The sequence below is a fragment of the Mus caroli genome, unplaced genomic scaffold, assembly GCF_978045245.1.
Source record: "Mus caroli unplaced genomic scaffold, Mus_caroli_1 scaffold_20, whole genome shotgun sequence".
In the NCBI taxonomy this organism is placed as follows: domain Eukaryota; kingdom Metazoa; phylum Chordata; class Mammalia; order Rodentia; family Muridae; genus Mus; species Mus caroli.
The window spans coordinates 57,323,097-57,343,665 of NW_028227275.1; the positions used below are offsets into that span (position 1 = coordinate 57,323,097).

Here is a 20,569-nt window from a genome sequence, read left to right on the forward strand (position 1 = left end):
CAGTCTTAGCAGAAGCTGAGGAGAGATACTATGTGTCCTTGAAGAAGGTAATCAATGGCCTGACCTGCTAGGAGAGTCTGGATACAGATAAGTACTTGTCAAAGTAGCCTTTAGGGGATATGGTTGGAATTTCTCAGTTCTGGTCTGTGCAGAGCAGCAATTCTTTTAGAAATGGTATGTAGTGGTAGCCTAGCACTACTAAGACTGTAGGAATAACATGGAGATCACATGCTGACCCAGCTACCCCAACAGCCAAAGTCAACCCACTACCCAAGAGAGGCTAGTCTGTAGAAAAAGCCAAATGCCAGAAGATGGTCGTAGATTAGCACTGAGTCAGGGAAAGCTGAAGTTCCATGATCCTAAAGAAACGGCCAACTACATTCCATGTCATTTATGAGTTTCATATGTGCCTTCCTTTTGTGTGGCCATATTGGAAGAGATGTGTCACTAGGAGCAGGCTTTGAGGTTTTAAAGGCCTAGAGTCCCTCTTTCTGCCTGATGATCAGGATGCATGATGAGCAAGCAGCTATGTCTCCAGCAACATGCCTTGTCTACTGCCATAGCCATGCTCTCCACCAAGATGAGAATGGAATAACTCCTTCTCAGACAGTTTACCAACTGGGAACTAAGCATGCAAATACATGAGCTCATGGGGGCCAATCTCATTCAAACCACCACAATGTGTCACCCATCTTCAATGACAGAAGAATTTATAAGGCATTTGTGGCTTTTTTCCTCCCCAACCCATTTAGAGTCTTTTTCCAGATGCAAATGAAAATTACTCATCATTCCTTTATGCCATGATCATCTAACATTCAGTTTTTATTTCTAATGTTAATAGCAATACTGATTTTAGATGCTTTCAGATGATACCCTTGTGGCTCAGTTCACCTCCACAAAGAGCTTGTCTCATGGAACAAGACAGAAGGAGATGCTCACTAACAGATCTAAAGGAGATTTGTTTAAGTGCACCAGATAGTAAAAGACAAGGCACACAGGCCTGTCAGATGGTGCGCCAAAAAAGTAAGAAAGAACATGGACACCGAAGGTACAGATAGTACAGAATGATGGAGAAAAAGATGGCAGGGAGAGAAAAAAATGGAGACCAGAGACACAGAATGGGAAAGAAAGAGAGACCACCCTGACTAAAGAGAGCAGCTATGAATAGGTCACGGTGTAAGCGCTAGAAGACTTGTGTGTCATGTGAACCCTCTTCATTTGCTTAAATACTAAGCATCTTTCCTCAAAGCTGTTTTTCTGTTTGTTTAGAGATAAGGCCTTATATAGCCTAGACTGTCTATATATAGGCAATACAACTTTGAACTTCTGACCTCCTGCTTCTACCGCCTGTGTGCTGGGATTATAGCTGTGCAGCATCATGCCCTATTCTATGAAGTGCTAGTATGGAATCTTGAACTTTGTTCTTACTAGGCAAATAACCTGCTAACAGTTTCCAGCCTATTCTTAAATTTAGATGTCAAAAATATAGCACCTACCAGATGGCTAAGTAGACAGAAGTATTCGCCGTCAAGCCTGACAACCTGAGTTCTATACTGGGGACCCACATGATGGGGAAGAAGAGAATCCTCTTCCACAGGTTGTCCTTTGGTCTCCGTATGTATGCCTTGGCATACACAAATAAATAAAATCTAACTTTTTAAAATATGTATTTACTTTACATACGTGAATACACTGTCACTGTCTTCAGACACATCAGAAGAGGGCATCAGATCCCATTACAGATAGTTGTAAGCCACCATGTGGTTGCTGGGAATTGAATTCAGTGTACTTACATATAATAATAAATAAATCTTTGGGCTGGAGTGAGCAGGGTCAGAGTTCAATTCCCAACAACCACATGAAGGCTCACAACCATCTGTATAGCTACAGTGTATTCATATACATAAAATAAATAAATCTTTGAAAAAATAGATTTAAAAATTCCCTGGATGCATTTGTGTCTTTGGGTGGGGTACAGTATGTGTATACGAGTGCAGTTACTGGTAGAAGCCAAAAGTGGTTGTCAAGATATATGAAGCTGTAGTTGCAGATTGTTACAGGATGGCCAACATGGGAGTTGGGAACCAAACTTACATCCTCTGCAAGAGCAGTACATGCTCTGTCCAGCATTTATTGGGTGTTACTTTTGTGAAAACAAAACTGTGTAGTGATGCCCACCTGTAATACCAAGGTCAGAGACAGAGACAGGCAGGTGTCTGACTTTAGGCCACCTTGGTCTACATAGCAACTTCTTGACCATCCAGGACTGCACAAGTGAGACCTTGTCTCAAATGAAAAACAAAACAAAAAACAAAGAGAAAGAAAGATGGAAGCTGGATATGGTAGCACTTGCCTTTAGTTTCGGCACTCGGGGAGGCAGAGGTAGACAGATATGATAGCTATTCGTGGTTGTCGACTTGATTACATCTGGAATGAACTACAATCCAGAAATGGAGGGCTCACCTGAGATCTTGACACAGGCTTCTGATTTGGATCTTGACATGGGATGGCACATGCTTTTGAGCCAGATATTGAGGCTTAGTAGCCATGAAAAGCTCAGGATCAGGTAAGGTGGTACAGGAGACAGGCAAGCACATCTCTGAGTTCAAGGCCAGCCTGGGACAGAGCAAGTTTCATGTATAGAAAAGCTTAGGTCCAGGCATGGTTATGCATACCTTTAATGTTGGCTACACCTTCTGCTGGAAGCCTCCATAAGGACAACAGGAAGAGGAAGGGTTCGTTTTTCTTTACCTGCTTACACATTATCTGCCAGCAGATCTGTTGGAACCTGCTTCTTCAGGATTCCAGCCTATAAGAAGACTGGCTAAAACACCTAGCCTTGTGGGACTGAGCAACTACTAAATTCTTGGACTTCCCATTCATACCTGCCCATTGTTGGGTTAGTTGGGCAGCAGACTGTAAGTCATTCCAATAAATTCCCTTAATATATAGAGATATTTCATAAGTTCTGTGACTCTAGAGAACCCTGACTAATACAGCAGATCTCTGAATTAAAGGCCAGCCTGGTTTACAAAGTTCCAGGGCATCCAGGGCTCTGCTACACAGAGAAATCCTACGTCAAAAAGCAAAAACAAACTACCACCAACAAAGAAAGATACTGGTGCTGATAAAATGGCCCAGTTGGTAAAGTGCTTGCCTGAGTTTGAGCCTCAGAATTCATGTAAAGAGATGGGTACTCATAGTGTACTTGCAATCTTAGTTCCCTGGTCAGCCAGCTTACCTACTTGGGAGTTCCAGGTCAGTGGGAGACTTTGTCTCTAAAAGAAGAAAAAGGTAGACGGTCCCTGAGGAATGATACCCAAGGTTGTCCTCTAGCCTATATATACCTTGCCTCCATACATAGGCTCACATATTTGGGTTTGTATGCACTATGAGGGCAAGCAGACACTGACACACATATGCATAAAAAGCTGAAATGAGTTTACAGCTTATTAAGATACCAGATGATTCCAGATAGGGACCATTTTATCAAGGCTTCTAGGATTTTTTTTCTTCCTTCTCATAAACCACTTATCTCCTCTTCCTTTAGCTCCATAGTTCAAAGGTCTAGTGGCCTTCTTGGGGAACTGCCCCAGTTCTAGACTTCTGGAATGATTAAAGGCAAAACAGTAGTCCTCACAGATCTGCCCCTACCCATCAGAGCCACTATGATTTGGGGTAATATGATGGGCCATCTGCTTTGGTAGATGGCAGCCAGCCTGTAGAGACAGTATTGGGTGCATTTGTTTAGTCAGTTCCCCTACTGCAGTGTAGTTGAGACTTTTGTTTTATAGCTACAAAACTCCTGATGTCTCTGGGGCCACACCTGGCATTGGATGTAAAAGACTGCTGCCTTCTTCTGAGACAGAGTTGCACTCTGTAAGGCCAAGCTGACCTGAATTCATTATCTCACATAGGCTGGCTTTTAACTTATGGGACTCTTCCTGCCTCAGCCTCTGTGGAGTCCTAGGATTGCCTCCCAAGTGTGAGTCACCACACATGGGTAAGAGTACTAGTTTAGAACATATTTTACTATAGCCTGGAACACCAAAAGAGGCCTTCAATATGGCAAAGTTTCTGACAGTGACTCTTCGAAGCAATGCTCTAAAAAGTCTGAAAAGCAACTGGTATCAGAATAAAGTGACTTTGCTCAGTGCCTGGCTGCAAGATAATGAGACCATACAAACCAATCACTTTTGTAGTGAGATGTTTCTGTTGGCAGTTGCAGAGCTGTGAACCTCTATCACAGTAATATGCACACGTTTAATCTTATATTCCCATTGTTTAGTTTTAAAACGAGTTTAGAAACACAAAGCTCTTTCTCTTGTCTACTAAAGATGTGAAAAGCAGCAGAGAATGTCTGTTAAAATCCTGTGTGCAAAACTTTTTGCTGTATTAAATAATACTTTGGATTTAAGGAGTGTCTTTCTTTACCCCAGTTCAAACTGTGATAGCAAAAGAAAGTATCATTTTTTCCAACTGTCGACCACTAACGTCTTCCTAAAAGACCTAGAAGGCTGTTTATGAACGTTATTTGATAGCTCTACCACGGTAGTCTTCCTCTTCCAATCCAGACTCTTCAGAATCAAACTGAAGAGTTGGAAACCAAGGCAGGGAGAAAAAGATGTGACACCAGTCAGCAAGGGGAAAGTGCCAACCTCAAGCACTTGGATGTGTAACGTCCAGGCCACCGTCCTTTGTGGGATTTACAATTTAAACGGGCCTCAAAGCACGAGATTGGCTGGGGAACTGCCCTGAGCGCAGTTGGGCTGCTCGCATGGCATTGCTGTTACCTCTGGCTGGGCTCCGTCGACGTCCGGGGCCCGCTCGCCCGTCGGGCAGCTGTCGAGCCGCGGGAGCCGGTTCGTAGGCAGGGCCGAGCAGCTTGGGCCGCCGCTGCCCCATCGCTGACCCTCGCGCGAAGCTGCGCACACCAACCGGAGACATTTTCCCGGCTGGGCCTCCCTCGCAAGCCGCGGCCCCGGGGTTAGGGGCGGCCCGCGCCCCTCTCCGTGGGGGGTGCCCCGACTCGCCGGGGGCGGGGTCACGTCCCACCCGGGCCGCCGAGGGCACCGGCGCTACGGAAACCTGAGCGTGGCCAACAGCAGGGGCTCCCTGGGCCACCTCCCTGGGAGCCTGCGGCCCGCAGTGGGGTGTGCTAGCTGCTGCCACCCCTGAGCCGTCGTGGATCCCACTGTCGCGCACAGCACCTGTGGACTCCCTTGTCAAGCGTCTGCAGCTGCCCTGAGGGGACAGAGCTCGGGACAGACATGCTACTGCTACCGTTTCCTGCCCCTTCGGAGCGGCGAGGAGTGGGTGAGGCGAAACCGGTTCGCTGCACAGAGAGGAGCAACCCCCGTGCTACGGGCGGCCAGGCCCTGCAGCAGGGACGCAGGGGCCTACTCCGGGATGGCGAGCAGGTGGGCCTCGGCCGGCCGGCCGGCCGGCGCGGGAGGGAGGGAGGACGCCCGGCGGGAGGGCGCCGCTTTCCGTGCACTCCCTGGGTCTGACAAGGCCCGAGCGAAGCGCCCGGCTCTGGCCCACTCCCATGGCATGACCCCGGGGGACCCCGCGTTGAGGCGGCCAGCGGCTGCCCTGACCCAGGCCGTCTGGCCCTCGTTTGGGTGACCCGTCTGACCACCCAGCAGAGGTGGCTCTAAGGGGAAGGGGAGATGCTTCCTACTGCTTGGGGCGGGGTGCTGTGTTTTGTGGGGGTCGGGGGTCACAACCCTCCCTAGAGTAGTGGGGGAGGGAGAGCGGCTGGCGCGGCTGGCCGGCGATGGGCGGGGTCACCAGCGAAGTTGTGAGTGTGTGTGCGCGCGCGCGCGTCTGTGTCTGTGTGTGCGTGTGTCTGTGTGTGCGTGTGTGTCTGTGTGTGCGTGTGTGTCTGTGTGTGCGGGTGTGGGGGAGAGAGAGAGAGAGCGCGCGCGGAGGAGGCTCGCGACTGGCGCGCAGGCGCAGGCACCCGGCCGCGCCGGAGACCTGAGAGGAGGCGGGCAGGGAGCGGGGGCGGTAGGCCGGCCAGAGGGCGTGCGGGCTGACGCGAGGGGGGGAGGGCGGGGAACCGCGTCGGCGTCGCGGGGCGCGGGCGATTCGAGGCCGACGCAATCGGCGCGTGCGCGCTCCGGCGGTGTGTCCGTGGTAGAGGGGGCGGGGGGCAGTGACGCGTGCGCGTTCACGTGTGTCCCGGAGAGCGGTAAGACGCGCTGGGAGGCTCGAAGGAGGTGGGGGTGGAGAGGCGACGGGAGGGAGGGGGTGGTGGTGAAGAGAGGGCGCCTGCGCAGTAAGGCCGGAGGAGCTGTGTGTATGTGAGAATCTGACGGGTTCAAAATGGCGGCGGCTGCTTCAGCGGATCCTCCTGTGTGAGGGAAACAACACCCCTTCCCGGCGGCGGCGGCGGCGGCGGCGGCGGGCCGCAGAGCACCTTTCCAGCTCCCGGGCCCGTCGCGGCTGTTTCCCTCCCGGGTAGTGGGCTCTTCGCGTGGAAGGGCAACGTCAGGGGGCCCATCCCCCGGAGTCTCTCCTCTGCTACTGGGGAGTAGCTGGGGGTGTACGGGGGATCGTCCCGCAGCGCGGATCCCCGGCTCAGGGGACGACGCAAAGGCAGCCGAGGGCCCCCGGTCAGGGCGCTTCGCTGCTCCCGCCCTCTCCGCCCCCCGGGGCCGGGGCCCGCGTTCCGGGGGGCCGGGCGGCGCGGGGAGCGTCGGCCGGGCGGGTCTCAGCTGATCGGCCGCGGCTCCTGGGCTACGGTAGCGGCTGTGGCCGGCTGAGGGTACCGAGAAGAGGGTGTTTCCCGCGGCCCGGTTGACCCGGGTCTCGGGCTGGGGCTGCTGACCGCCAGCTTGGGGGAGTAGCCGAGTGGTCTTGCTTCCCTGACGCCTCGGACGCGGAGTCTGTAAAAGCCAGAAGAGGAGGTTTGATTCAGTAACTGTTTCCTCTTTTCCGGGTCGCTCTGACCCTTCTCTGGATACTGGGTTAATACACAGAAATACCGAAGACGACGTTTGGGATTTTATTTTGTCTGTGTTTGGAATTTTACTTCTCTCTTGGACAAGAACTCAAGAACAAAATCCTCGGTGAGATTTCCCCTCCCCCCTCCCCCGCCCTGGGAAGTTTGGTTCCCGGTCTTATCTAAAGACTTAATGTAAAGTTTTTATTTCTTTGCAAGGGGTGAGCCATAGAACGCCTTTTCCCTAGGGGAGCAGTCGAGGTTTACCGCTTTGCTGTCCGGCCCTGGGGGTGCAGACTGTGTCCCTCGCGACCGAGGCCGAGGAGGGCAGTGCCACGAACTGCTCTCGCAAACTATGTCATCGGGTCCTCTGAAAGGATTTTGTTAACGTGGCCGTTATTATATTTACAAGAGAGAAAAAAACCATTTGTATACCCAATTGGAAGCCATTATTCAGGAGAAAGATTATTTAGAAAAATGAAAACCCTTGCTTGGTGTTGTGGATTGATTGACGTGCCAACCGGTCTTTATTTAATGGATGTTTCACCCGTATCCATATATCGAGACGTTTCATTTATTATTTACTCATCTAGATTAGATGGTATTTTTGCCTCCGTTTGCAACTCTCAAATTTGTTCTGTAGTTGTTCACCTTGAGGTGGTGGATGGTAGTTTGGGGAAGGCAGTTCCTTACTAGAAGGATATGGAACGTTGGTTTGACGTCTTTCTGTAAAACTTAATTTTTCTTGCCCTCTTTTTTTTTTTTTATGAAAGTAACCTCCCTGTTTTGCTTATAATTTGTTATTACCTGTTTGAGAACTCACTGGTTTAGGGTCTGGCTTAGTTTTGCGTGTACTTCATCTTCATCTGGCCATTCAGCACTTTAGAAATAAAAGTCCTTCCTGGGTTTGGTGCTGCACACCTTTGCCAGCACTGGGCAAGCAGAGGCAGTCGGGTCTCTTGTAAGTTGGAGGCAAGCCTGGTCTATGTTGTAGTTCCAAGACCACCAGGGCTATGTAGAGAGATCCTGTCTCAAAACAACAAAACTTAAACACACACACAAACACACACACACACCAGAAAACATACAGAAGAAGAGAAGTAAAAGTCCTGAGCCTTTTCACCTGCATTATATCTGTGTAAGGGTCCCTTAGAACTGGAATCAGACAGTGAACTGCCATGTGATTGTTGAGAATTGAACTCGGATCCTCTTGAAAAGTAGCAGTGCTGTTAAGCACTGAGCCATGTCTCCAGTCCCCTTTATCTATCTATCTATTTATCTATCTATTGCTAATGTTAGCAGGAAGAATTTTGCTAATTGCAATCCCATGAGCAGAAACAAATGATGTGGCTGGTCCTAAGGAACTGAAACCAAAGTCTCCTTTTGCTTAGGTCTTATTTTATAGTTGTGATGTGATTAATATTGACAAGACATGGCACCATTTGCCCAAGAGGATAAAGGATTCTCAAAGAGTCTTTAACTTAATGAGAAGGAGGTATAAGTTCCATAATGAGTTCTTATTTCTCTTCATTTCCTTTGTAAATTTGGATCCTTAGGAAGAGGAAGGCATCCCTGGAGTGGTTTCTTTACTGTACTTCCATCAGAAGAGTGAGAGATGGAACCTGAAGAAGAAAGGATTCGGTACAGCCAGAGATTGGTTAGTATTTTCAATTCCCTCCTTTTGGAAAAAATTATTTTAGATGGCTTTTCTGTGTACCAGAGGAGGGGTGAAAATATATTGATATCTCACTTGTTTTTTTTTGTTTTTTTGGTCAGGTCGTTAGAACCTTAATTTATAGTGTTTGGCAATGGAGTTAAAGTCTTAAGTTTAAGAGAAATCATTGCAGTTCTGAAAATCAAAGGATTTTGTGGATTGTAATGAGACAAAGATTCCTAACTTTGCAATAGTGGCATTGTGGTAAATCTAATTGAGTAAGTTATATTAGAATGTAAATTTTAAGAACAAAGCAAGGAAGGATAGTTAAGAGCTTGGCAAGTTTGGGACATTGCTATGACTGATTTGAGGACAGTACTAGATGCTGATAAAGGTCTTTGTCTTTAATATTTTGGAAGGAATTTATGAGACATGTTACTGAAAGAAAACTTTATAGTTTAAACATTAGCTCATACATGGGTTTGAATACTTTTAGTTCTGTTATTCTTTCAAGGTTGCTCTATTGGAGTTTAATGGTTTGTTTGTTTTGTTTTGTTTTTTTCTCCTTAGACCTTTATTAGTATTATTTACTACGTATTCATTTTGAATATTCAAATTTGTATTTGTAGAGTAGGATAGGAGAGACACAGAATTGTATGTAGTTTGTGAATTCTAGATCTAGAATATTGCTTAAGATTTTATGTGGTTTCATTTGGCACTGTGTTTTTTTTTTTTTTTTTTTTCTTTTAGTGAGAAACATAGTTCTGGAATTCATTTTCTGATGATCTGATGATCTTCACTCTTAGAGAAAAGGCTATAGATTTCTTTGATTTGCTTTTGTGAGATAGGTTCTCACACTGTAGCCTTGAGTGGCCTGGGATTTGTGGCAGTCTCTCTGCCTCAAACTCATGAGTGCTAGAGTTACAGGTGTGAACTACTTTACTTGCTTCCTTTTGGCTTTTTCTTTTGTTAACGTGCTTGTTAAAGAGATTGGAAGTGGAGGATTGAAGAGATGGCTCAGTGGTTAAGAGCACTTGCTGCTCTTCCACAGGACTTGGTTCAATGCCCAGCATCACATGGAGGCTCACAACTATCTGTAACTCTAATTCTAGAGACTCTAATATCTTCTTCTGACCTCCCGGGTACCAAACACTTACATGGTGCCCAGACATACATGCAGGTAAAACTCACATAAAACAAGATATCTAATTAAAAAAAAAGAAAGATTAATATGAATTGGCAAGTATATCTAACATGCATGTGTTCTGTTAACCTTATTTTAGGGACTTGTTTTATATTTCTAAATTCATATTGGCTTATAAGATTTTATTTCAGGACAGTGGTGCTGTACACCTTTAATCTAGCATTTGAGGGGCTGAGATAGGCAGATCTCCCAGTTCTTTTTTTAAAAAAAAAACATTTATTTATTTATTTAATGGATGTGAGTACACTGTTGCCGTCTTCAGACACACCAGAAGAGAGCATCCAATTCCATTACAGAATGTGGTTGCTGGGAATTGAACTCAGGAACTCTGGAAGATCAATCAGTGCTCTTAACCACTTAGCCATTTCCCAATCTAGATCTCCAAGTTCTTAGACCAGGTTAGCATCAACTGGGAAATCTACCTGCCTCTCTCTCCCAAGCACCGAGATAGGTGTGTGCCAACATGCCCAGCCAAATATTTTCTAATGAAGGTAAAATTAAATACTTAGAAAGAACCTGTATATTTATATACTTTTTTATTTTAGACAGGGATAGGGTCTTGCTTGGTAGACCAGGCTGGCTTCTAACTCAGAGACTCCCTTCCTCTATTTTCCCAGAGCTGGCATTAAAGTTGTGTGCCACATTGCTTGGGTCTTGATATTTCTTGAATTTCTTTGGAACAGGAAAGATAATGCTATAGAAACTTTGCTATTGATGAATGGAATTTATTATTGTTTAAAGATTTATTTCTTATTGAATGTGTATGAGTATCTACTTACATCCATGAATGTGTACCATGTGCACTCAAAATGCCACAGAGGCTAGAAAAGGGCATTGAATCCCCCTGGAGTTGGAGTTAGATTTTTGTGAGCCACTGTATAGGTGCAGGGTACTAATCCTGGGTCTCCTTCAAGAACAACAAGTACTCTTTTTTTTTTTTTTTTTGGTTTTTCGAGACAGGGTTTCTCTGTGTAGCCCTGGCTGTCCTAGAACTCACTTTGTAGACCAGGCTGGCCTCGAACTCAGAAATCCTCCTGCCTCTGCCTCCTGAGTGCTGGGACTAAAGGCGTGCGCCACCACGCCTGGTTTACAAGTACTCTTAACTTCTGAGCCATCTCTCTAACCTCTGAAATTAATTTTTCAAGTTTATAGAATGGTTGAACTGTTTTGATGGATACCTGGAAGGTCTTAGAGTCTAATATTTAAAAGGAGTAGCTTTTTCAGCAAACAAAACTTACATTTTTAGCAAAGTCTTGTCATAAGGATATCTAGGATTTTTGTGACTTGTTCTGATAAGATTTTTTTTTTTTAAATGTGTTAGGGTGATTTCTACCTGGCCACCTTTTCTAGTATATTTCTTCTTAGTTAATAAACTGTTGCACAGTTGTGTAAAAGAATATATGTATGTTTTAGAAAAATCTTTCTTAGCATTTTGAATAATAATTTTGAGGCTTAGAGTGACTGATGCCTCTTCTTTTCTAAGTCAGTGTCAACGCTTTTATTTCAGCCAGGCTGGGGGTGGCACACACCTTTATCCCAGCACTTGGGAGGGAGAGGCAGGCTAGTAGTCTCTGAGTTCCAGGCCAGCCTGGTTTATAAATCACGTTCTAGGACAGCCAGGAAATCCCTTCTCAAGAAACAAAACAAACAAATATGTGTGTGTGTTAATTATAAATGCCTTCCATAAAGAACTTTTTTGTATGTGTGCATATATGTGCTTGTATATATGTATATGCTTGCATGTGGGGTCCAGAAGACAACTATGGTTATCTTCCTTGATCACATCACCTTCTCTGTTTTCTGTGTGCTTATATTTGTGTTCACCTGGAGTGTTTATGCAGGCCATAGATTAACATTTAAGTTCCCTCTTCTACTGCTCTCACTGTATTTTAAAAGTGTTTTTAAAAGAGGTTTTCACTGACCCCTGGGACCAAGTCCCAGAATCTGCCTCTTTGTACCTCCTCAAACCTTGGGGTTATAGTTGTTCATGACCACATTTACCTATTCAGCTTTAACATTAGAGCCATCTTTCCAGCCTTCCAGGGTGGTGTTGTTGTTGTTGTTTTGAGATAGGAGCTCATAACCCAGGTTGGCCTTTTGTATTTTTGTATATAGCTGAGGATGACTTTGAACTTAATGATGCTGCTACCTCCACCAAAGTGCTAGGATTATAGACATTCACAGTGTTCAGCTTTTTACCAGGGTGCTGGGGATCAACCTGAGATCCTCATGATTATAGGACAAATACTTTACCAACTGGGCCATCTCTCTCCAGGTCCCATAACATAATCTTTTAAAATTAAACATATATGTGTGTGTATAGATATAATATATATAGTATATATGTTATATATGTGTGTATGTATGTGTATTTAACATTTGTCTTTTAAAAAACGGGGGGTTCCCATGTAGATAAACAAGGCTGGCCTAAAGCTTGCAGTGATCCTGTCTCCCTCCATCCATCTTGAATTGCTGGGACTGTAGGCACCATACCTGGGTTTAGTAAGATACTATATTTTTAAGTGAAAAAATTTTTTTGGTTATTTCGAGACAGGGTTTCTATGTATAACCCTGGCTGTCCTGGAACTCACTCTGTAGACCAGGCTGGTCTCAGAAATCCACCTGCCTCTGCCTCCCAAATGCTGGGATTAAAGGTGTGTGCTGCCACCACCACTGCCTGGCTTTAAGTGAGATTTAAGACTCATATGAAGCCACCCCACCCTCCTAACTAACTGCTTATAACTCTGGTTCGAGGGGTTCTGATGCCCTCTTTAGATTGCCATGGGCTCTTGCCTGCTTGTGCTAGATACTCTCCCACCACCCTCACCACCCACAGCCTCAAAGATAACCTGGGCAATACTAAGAAGCCTTGTCTGTCTGTCTGTCTTTCTTTCTTTCTTCCTTAACCTGGGCAACACTAAGAAACTTTGTCTGTCTTTCTCTCTTTGTTGTTGTTGTTGTTCTTAAAGAGTTACAGATAGGGCTGGAGAGATGGCTCAGTGCTTAAGAGTGCTGACTGCTTTTCCAGAGATGTTGAGTTCAATTCCCAGCAACCTCATGGTGGCTCACAACCACCTGTAATGGGATCTGATGCCCTCTTCTGGTGTGTCTGAAGACAGCTACAGTGTACTCACATGAATAAAATAAATAAATCTTTTTAAACAATGGGAGTTTATAATTTAAAAAAATTATATAGATAATAGAAAGTATCACACTGTGATGGGGGAAAAAAGCATACTGTTACTGGACCATAACACATATTAATTGAATGTGTAATTGGCCCTTTGAGTTTCTAATTCAACCAGCCATGGTTCACTACTACTTGAAAACAGAATGTGTCTTATGTTGACCATGTACAGACATCTTTGTTTTTATTTCCATACAATACAGTTATTGATTGCAGTGATGTGTCATAAAATAACATTGAGGACAGACTGTGCTTTGTGTATCTCATGAGTTAGTCATGTAGTAGGTTATGCCTATAGATTTATATAAATGAGCGCTATGATGTTTGCAGGATAGTAAAATTACCTACCTAAGGACTCGTATCTCAGAGTACATCTCTGTTTTTAAGTAATGCAAAACTACTTGCTAATTTATTTTTTAGCAGCCTTTAAAGTGGATGTTTTTGCCCCGGCTGTTCTGAGACTTACTCTTTAGACCAGGCTGGCCTCAAACTCTGTTTCCCTTCTCCCAAGTTCTAGTATTAAAGGTGTGTACTAACACTGCCTGGCATAGTTGGATGCTTTGATTCCCAATTTTCAGGTTTGGAAATATACTTAGTGCCTTAAGTAATTTGTTCTGAGTTACCCAGTCAAGATGGGACAGAGGTAGGATTCAAAGTTGACATTTTTTTTCCCTAGAGTATGCTATAAGCTCCACCGAACTATCCAACTTTGTTGGTTGAACACTTATGGTTTTTGTTTATATATTACTTATAAAAATATTTTATATGTTTTTATATGATAAATTAATTTGAGGTATTTACCAAATTATCTTTCTCACTCAGAGGATTAGTTCACTTTAAATGTTTGTTGAGTGCTTATGCCGAGCCAGACACTTAAAAATTTTTTTCAAATATTGTAATGTCTGTACTAAATAAGGAAATTTGAGGGTCATAAAATACTTGTAGAGTCAGGATCACTTTTGTTATATTGATTAGTCAGTGAAAAGTTTTCTAAGAAGATGGCATTTTATTCTGAGACCTGAAGCTACTCTTGTGGGATTGGCTAATGCAAAGTTTTAAATAGAAATAAGAAAATATCAGTAACATTTAACTATGTATCATGTTGTAAGCAAGACTTTTAGAATAATGTGCATAATAGACCTGTTTGCCATGGAATCTCTACTTCGATGAGTCAAACATTAAACAAATGTTTGTAATAGTCATGTAAATTATGGTTATGCAAAGGGCTACAAAGAAGTGCAGCATGGATCAGTGTAACAGTGACCTAATCTAGTCTAGGCCACACTTAGTAATGGGGTTGAGGTATCAGATAACACTTGATGAAAAAAAAAAAGGGTTCAAAACTGAGACCTGAAGGATAAGGTGAGAAAGAGGCAAAATGGAGCCAAAGCTGGGAAGGATTTGACATTTTTGAGAGACTAATGAGGCAATTAAAAAGGCTGGGCAATTTTGGCTTACACCTTTTAATCCCAACATTCAGGTGGATCTTTGTCGAGGCCAGCCTAATATTCAGAGCCATTTCCAGGACAGCCAAGGTACAAGATAAAAAAACTCTTGTCTTGAAAAGCCAAAACAACAACAAAAAAGCTAAAAAGGTCAGTATAACTATAGAGGTGTAATGAAAGGGTTAGACTATTGTCAGAGTAGTGGAGGTGTCAATAAAGCATTACAGTGGGAGGAAGCTGCGGACTGAGGTTCACCAGAGTGGCCTTATGTTTAGATTACAGTATCTGTGACCAAATTGCAGAAAAGATTGGAATTGTAATATATAGATAATCCCAGGGAGAGTGCAGGAATGGACTTTTGACCAGTTAGGAGACCATGGTGGTTCAAGTAGTATGTTGGTATTGGGTTGTTGAGAGCTGACAGGAAAATTAGAGGGAATAATTTGAAAAATACTTCTAGAAAATATCATAGACTTTTCACTAGATGTTTTGAGACATGTAAAGGAGATGTAGATGTGATTCCCAAGTTTCCACCTGTGTGGCTTAGATGTTCATTAAGATAAGGGACATTTATTAAAGAAGAACACATTTGGGGGGTGAGCAGAGCAGCACACTTTTTTTTCATTGCATTTGATTTATTGTGTGCTCATGTGTTCCATGTTGCGGATATGAAGGCCATCAGACAACTTGGGAAAGTTTGTTCTTTCCTTCTACTGCATGGGTTTTGAAGATTACAACTTTAGATTGTCAGCTTTGGCTACCATCTTAATGGACCTGGAGTCCAACAATTAGTCTAGACTGACTAGCCAGCAAATCCCAAGAATCTTTCTTCTTTCCCAACAGTGGGATTATAGGTCTCCTCTGCTGCCACTTTGACCTCTAGCTTTTTGTTATTTGAAGAGGCTTGTTGAAATGTTGGGATACATGGGTGTGGAGTCAGACGTGTGCATATGGGTCTGGAGATACCAGGTATTGGCCACCGTTCTCTCTTCTCTTTTCTTACTGAGCCAGTTCTCTTCCTAATTGCTACTCTAGATAGCCACTTGCCCTGGAGATTCCGTCTCTGCTTCCTGAGCACTGAAATCCTGTCCAGTATGCCCACCCAATTTTATGTGGGTGGTGGGATCCAGACTTTGATCTTATTACTTATATCTGTGGGTTTGCAGGATTGAATTTATGTCTCCATCCCAGACCTTGAGCTTTTGATCCTCTTCCTTGACCTCCTGAGTACTAGTATTACAGGTGTGTATCACCACTTGTAAATGCTTGGTTTATGTGGTAATCAAACACAGGGACTCATGTATGCTAAGCAAGCACTCCTTTAACTGAGCTACAAACCCACCCCTAATTAACCTTGGTGGACTTTAATTTCTTTTCATCTGTTGAAGAGTGAAGTTAAACTAATTAAGTATTAGAGTTGTAATGCAGTATTCCATATCTTCTTAGCTCTGGGCTCAAGCCCCAGCACCACAAAACAAAAGTGTGGAAATAGTGTAAGTTTTTAAAGCTTTTTAACATTGTAGGGCAAACTTACTATCCAAGTGTTTATGCCCCAATTATCACAATATTGTTTTTATTTTACTCTTATCCTGGGTGTATTCTGGCCAAACCAAATTAAATTACCTGCTTAGGTTTTTCCACCTCTACGTAATATTGTTTTCTGGTTTCTGTTTTAGTCACCCCCCCCCCCATCTCTGTCTCTCTCTTTATTGTAGATGGGCTTTCTAGCCCTATGTAGTCTTGACTGGCCTTTGAACTCACTTTGTAGATCCTCCCCCCCGCCCCCCAAACTCAGAGATCTGTCTGCCTCTGCCTTCCAAATGCTGAGATTAAAGGTGTATACTACCACTGCCCACCCCAGTCTTCAATACTTAAGTCTGCAGTAATTGTGTGTTTAAAGAAAACCCCTTGAATCCTCATTTTTCCTGTGCCTCTTGATATTAACAATACAAGATAGAAAGTTCAGTTTTGTCTGTGTAGTATGGTAGTATGTTCTTGCAGCCAAACATGATTCTTTTTTCATGGCATATACATAGCATGATACCACTTAGTATTGAAACTCTCATGTTACTGGCTGGTTAACTGAACAAACTAGACTGTAACAATTTAATCTTTTCTGTGGTAAAGTGCTCCAGTTTACTGTCATAATTAGTTTGGGTCCCCTGGCTCTTTGATACTGGAAAATGGTATCTTTGGATAGCAACAGGAGTGATTAAAGTACAAGACATCCTGAAGACATTATTAATTTGGCAGTCTTTTGGTTTTGCAGAGCTGAATGCTAGTCTAGCAAGATCTTTCCTTTTAATTTTAAAGAAGAAAACAATGTCTGCCTCACAGTAATTTAAACTGCAAACACTTCTTGTTTTTAATGTTTTTTTTTAAAGATTTATTTATTTATTTATTTGTTATGTGTACAGCATTCTGTATCACATGTATGCTTGCAGGCCAGAAAAGGGCACTAGAGCTCATTTTAGATGGTTGTGAGCCACCATGTGGTTGCTGGGAATTGAACTCAGGACCCCTGGAAGAGCAGTCAGTGCTCTTAACCTCTGAGCCATCTCTCCAGCCCCTGTAAACACTTCTCTTATGTGCAGATATTCTCCTATTTTTACAAAGACTATTCGAATTTGTATATGGACTACTAAGGGATTATTATCCTTTATGCTTAACTTTTCCTCTGGAAAGCATTTTATAGTACTATTATTTATTTTTAAAGATTTATTTTTTATGTATATAAATATACTGTAGCTGTCTTCAGACACACCAGAAGAGGGCATCAGATCTCATTACGGATGGTTATGAGCCACCATGTGGTTGCTGGAATTTGAACTCAGGACCTTCAGAAGAGCAGTCAGTGTTCTTAACCGCTGAGCCATCTCTCCAGTGAACACCCCCCCCCTCCCAGCTTTATTTTTAAGATTAATTCTAGCATTGTTTATTTGTGTATGTATACATGGGAGCATGTGCTTTCAGAAGCCAGCAGAGGCTATCAGATCCCCTGGTACTTGTGAACTACTTGGCATGAGCACTAGAAACTAAACTTAAGTGTTGAACTTTTCGAGAAGCAAACACTTTTGGCCACCAATATCAATATCCAATAGCCTTGGGTCCTGGAACTCTGACTGGGACTACTAGAAAATAAAGGACAGACACACACAAAGTTGAAGTCAGGTGGCCTAGGATGGAGTGGTGGTACGTATGCAACAATCCTGAACCTAAGCACCTTCTTTATGTACAGACAGGGTAAGTTAGCTTGTCTTGGTAGGAGATGTGCACAGGTGAGGAGTCTCAGACTGTAAACATTGGGAGGAGGGAGCTTTATTTTTTAGTTTGTACCAACATTTGCACTTAGCCAAAGGAAGCCTTTACCATCCCTCTGAGCCTTACTGGGGAGTCATGAGGAGCTTGGCCACTCCCATGGGTCTGAGGCATTGGATCCTTGACATGGGCTTCATTTGCTCTCTTCACACTTAGCTACTAAGCAAGCCATCTCTCTAGCCCTATGAAAGCTTTTTTAGGGGTTGGCAGGTGTCAGATCTTCCTGTTAAGTTTGTATAGCATAAACTACTTCTTGTACTTAGACTTATCTGAATCTGTATTTTATTTATTAGGTTTTTTTTTAAAGTTTTTCTTTTTCTTTTATGCATATGAGAGTTTGGCCTGCATGTATGTAAGTGCCTGGTGCCCTGAAGAGGGCACTAAACCCCCTGGAATTGGAGTTGGGACCTTTGTAAGCACTTTGAAGATCCTGGGAACTGAGCTGGGTCCTGTTAATAGTGACAAGTAACTCTTAACAGCTTAAGAGTTACTTGTCACTATTAATAGCTCAGCCTTTTCTCCAGCTCTCTTTATTTTTATTTATAACAGATATAAAAACATAATGAGTGGTCATTTGATGCTTGGTATATTCACATCAAGTGTGGTGGCACATGCCTTTAGTCTCAGCATTGGGGAGGCAGAAACAGGTGGCTCCCTGAGTTTGAGGCCAGCTTAGTCTATAGAGAGTTCTAGGATAGCCAAGCTACATAAAGAGACCCTCTCTCAAAACAGTCCCTTGTATATGTGAGTCCAGGAGCAAGCCCACAAATGAGACCAGAGTTGTCAAATCCCTCTGGGCTGAATTTACAGGGGCTTGTGAGACACTCAACGTGAGTGTTCTGCCAACAGGGCTCTCTATAGCTCAGGAGTTCTGGGACTAAAGACATGCAGCAGCACCAGATCTACATGCCTTCTTTTTTCTTTCTTTTTTTAAATTTTAAGATAAGAGCTCTTAATAGTACCCAAGTTGGCAATTCTTGGTAGACTTTCTGTCTCAACTTATTTGGTCCTGGGTTTATAGGCATGAGCCACCATGCCTGCCTAAATTTAAAAAAAAAAAATTTTTTTTTTTTTTTTACTTTTTCTTTTTTCAAGACAAGGTTTCCTCTGTGTAGCTTGGCTGTCATGAAACTCACTCTGTAGACCAGGCTGTCCTTGAACTCAGAGATTACCTGCCATTGCCTCCTGGCAGCCTGCCTAAATTCTTCTTTAGTAAACATTTAAAAAGAAACGTAATGTGTGTGGTGGTTTGCCTGCATTGCCTGCAGAGGACAGTGCTGGATGCACCTGTAACTGCAGTTTAACAGCCAGCTGTAAGCCACAGAGTGGATGGGATTCACTGCTATATTCACTGCTAGTTCATAACTTCTATAAGCCATTGGAAGTTCCAGTTTGACTGAAGATAACACAGACATAAAGTAGGGGCTTTCCTGAATATTTTATTAGAATGGCTACATGGATTCCATAAAAGGAATTATTTAGAAGAAATAACTTATAAAAACCAGAACCACCTGGAAGTAACTTAAGTCAGGTTGCTGGGTCCCCATTCTCAGAATTTCTGATTAGATCTGGCATAAGATTTGAACATTTTATTCCTATTTCCCAAATAATGTGGTCACAAACCATATACTGAAAATAACTGGGTATAATGTCACCTAATTGGAGTCCTAGCACCTGGGAGGAGGTGGTGGCCAAAAAATAGGATTTGAGGCCTGTTTTGGCCATTTGAATATGTGGGAACACGGGGTGGGGGTGGGGAAGGGAGAGAGAAAGAGGAATTTTAAAATATAAGAGCTGGTTAGAACCCCCAAACACTTCTGACCTGAGTTCTCTTAGATCTCTTAGGTCAGTTTGGTCTTCATAGTAATATAAATCTCCAAACAAAAGTTTTGGAACGGGGCATGTGATCTACTATAATCTCAGTGCTAGGAGAGGAAAGCCAGAGCATGGGGAGTTATAGCCAACCCTATTCTTTTATTTTTGTTAAATGTCTTTCACGGTGACTTTTTTTTTCTTTTTCTTTTTTTTAAGATTTATTTTATGTATATGGGTACACTGTAGCTGTCCTCAGACACACCAGAAGAGGGCATCTGATCCCATTACAGATGGTTGTGAGCCACCATGTGGTTGCTGGGAATTGAATTCAGGACCTCTAGAAGAGCAGTCAGTGCTCTTAACTGCTGAGCCATCTCTCCAGCCTTTCATTCATATACTTTTTGTTCGTATTTATTTCAAAATGCTTTTACTTACTCTAAAGCAATCAATTTCATAATATTTACATCATCTTTGTTATATCTGTTTTCTAGATCTCATCCTGTGTAGCTTGCACACCCTTGTTCTAGTTTGCCTTTCTGGCCTTGCCCTGCTCTTTCCCCCCCTCCTGATCTACTTTCTTCCTCTAGATTGTATCCCCTTCTGCTCTCGTGTCATATTACATTAACCTTTTGTTTCCTTCCTTTTTAGTCTTTAATCTCCCATAGTCTTTTTCTACTGTTATGTCATTTATCCATCTTATCTTGCCTTTTATCTAAATTTAAATCTTAGATTCCAAAAATGAGAGAAAAACCTGAGCCTATTTTTATTTTTCCTGTCACTGTTAAAATTTTATTGTTTTATAGCTGAATAAAATTTTGTTGTTTATATGTCACATTTTCTTTGTCTATTTCATCTGTTGATAGATGAGCTGTCTATATGTTGGGTATTGTAAATAAGTACAGCATATTGATGGTTTTAGATTTGAGAAACCATTCTTGCATCTCTAAGCTACTTCGCCTTTCCTGTGTATGATAGAAGCTTTAGCTGGAGGGTAGTT

At 43.2% G+C, this 20,569-nt stretch overlaps 1 protein-coding gene across 3 annotated transcripts in view; it reads left to right on the plus strand.

Moving 5' to 3' along the window:
* The first annotated feature begins 4,768 nt into the window (after nucleotides 1-4,768).
* The window catches only part of Kdm2a (lysine demethylase 2A), an 81,985-nt gene continuing 66,184 nt past the window's right edge, over nucleotides 4,769-20,569 (plus strand). The window contains exons 1-2 of one of the 3 annotated variants that reach the window (XM_029472320.2): nucleotides 5,333-5,420; nucleotides 8,506-8,606. In XM_029472320.2, coding sequence (XP_029328180.1) covers nucleotides 8,565-8,606 — 42 coding nt within the window. In that variant the 5' untranslated portion in view covers nucleotides 5,333-5,420; nucleotides 8,506-8,564. Of the gene's footprint in view, nucleotides 5,421-6,294; nucleotides 7,077-8,505; nucleotides 8,607-20,569 lie in introns of those variants that run through there. The other 2 variants (XM_021151213.3, XM_029472319.2) reach the window with 2 other exon arrangements.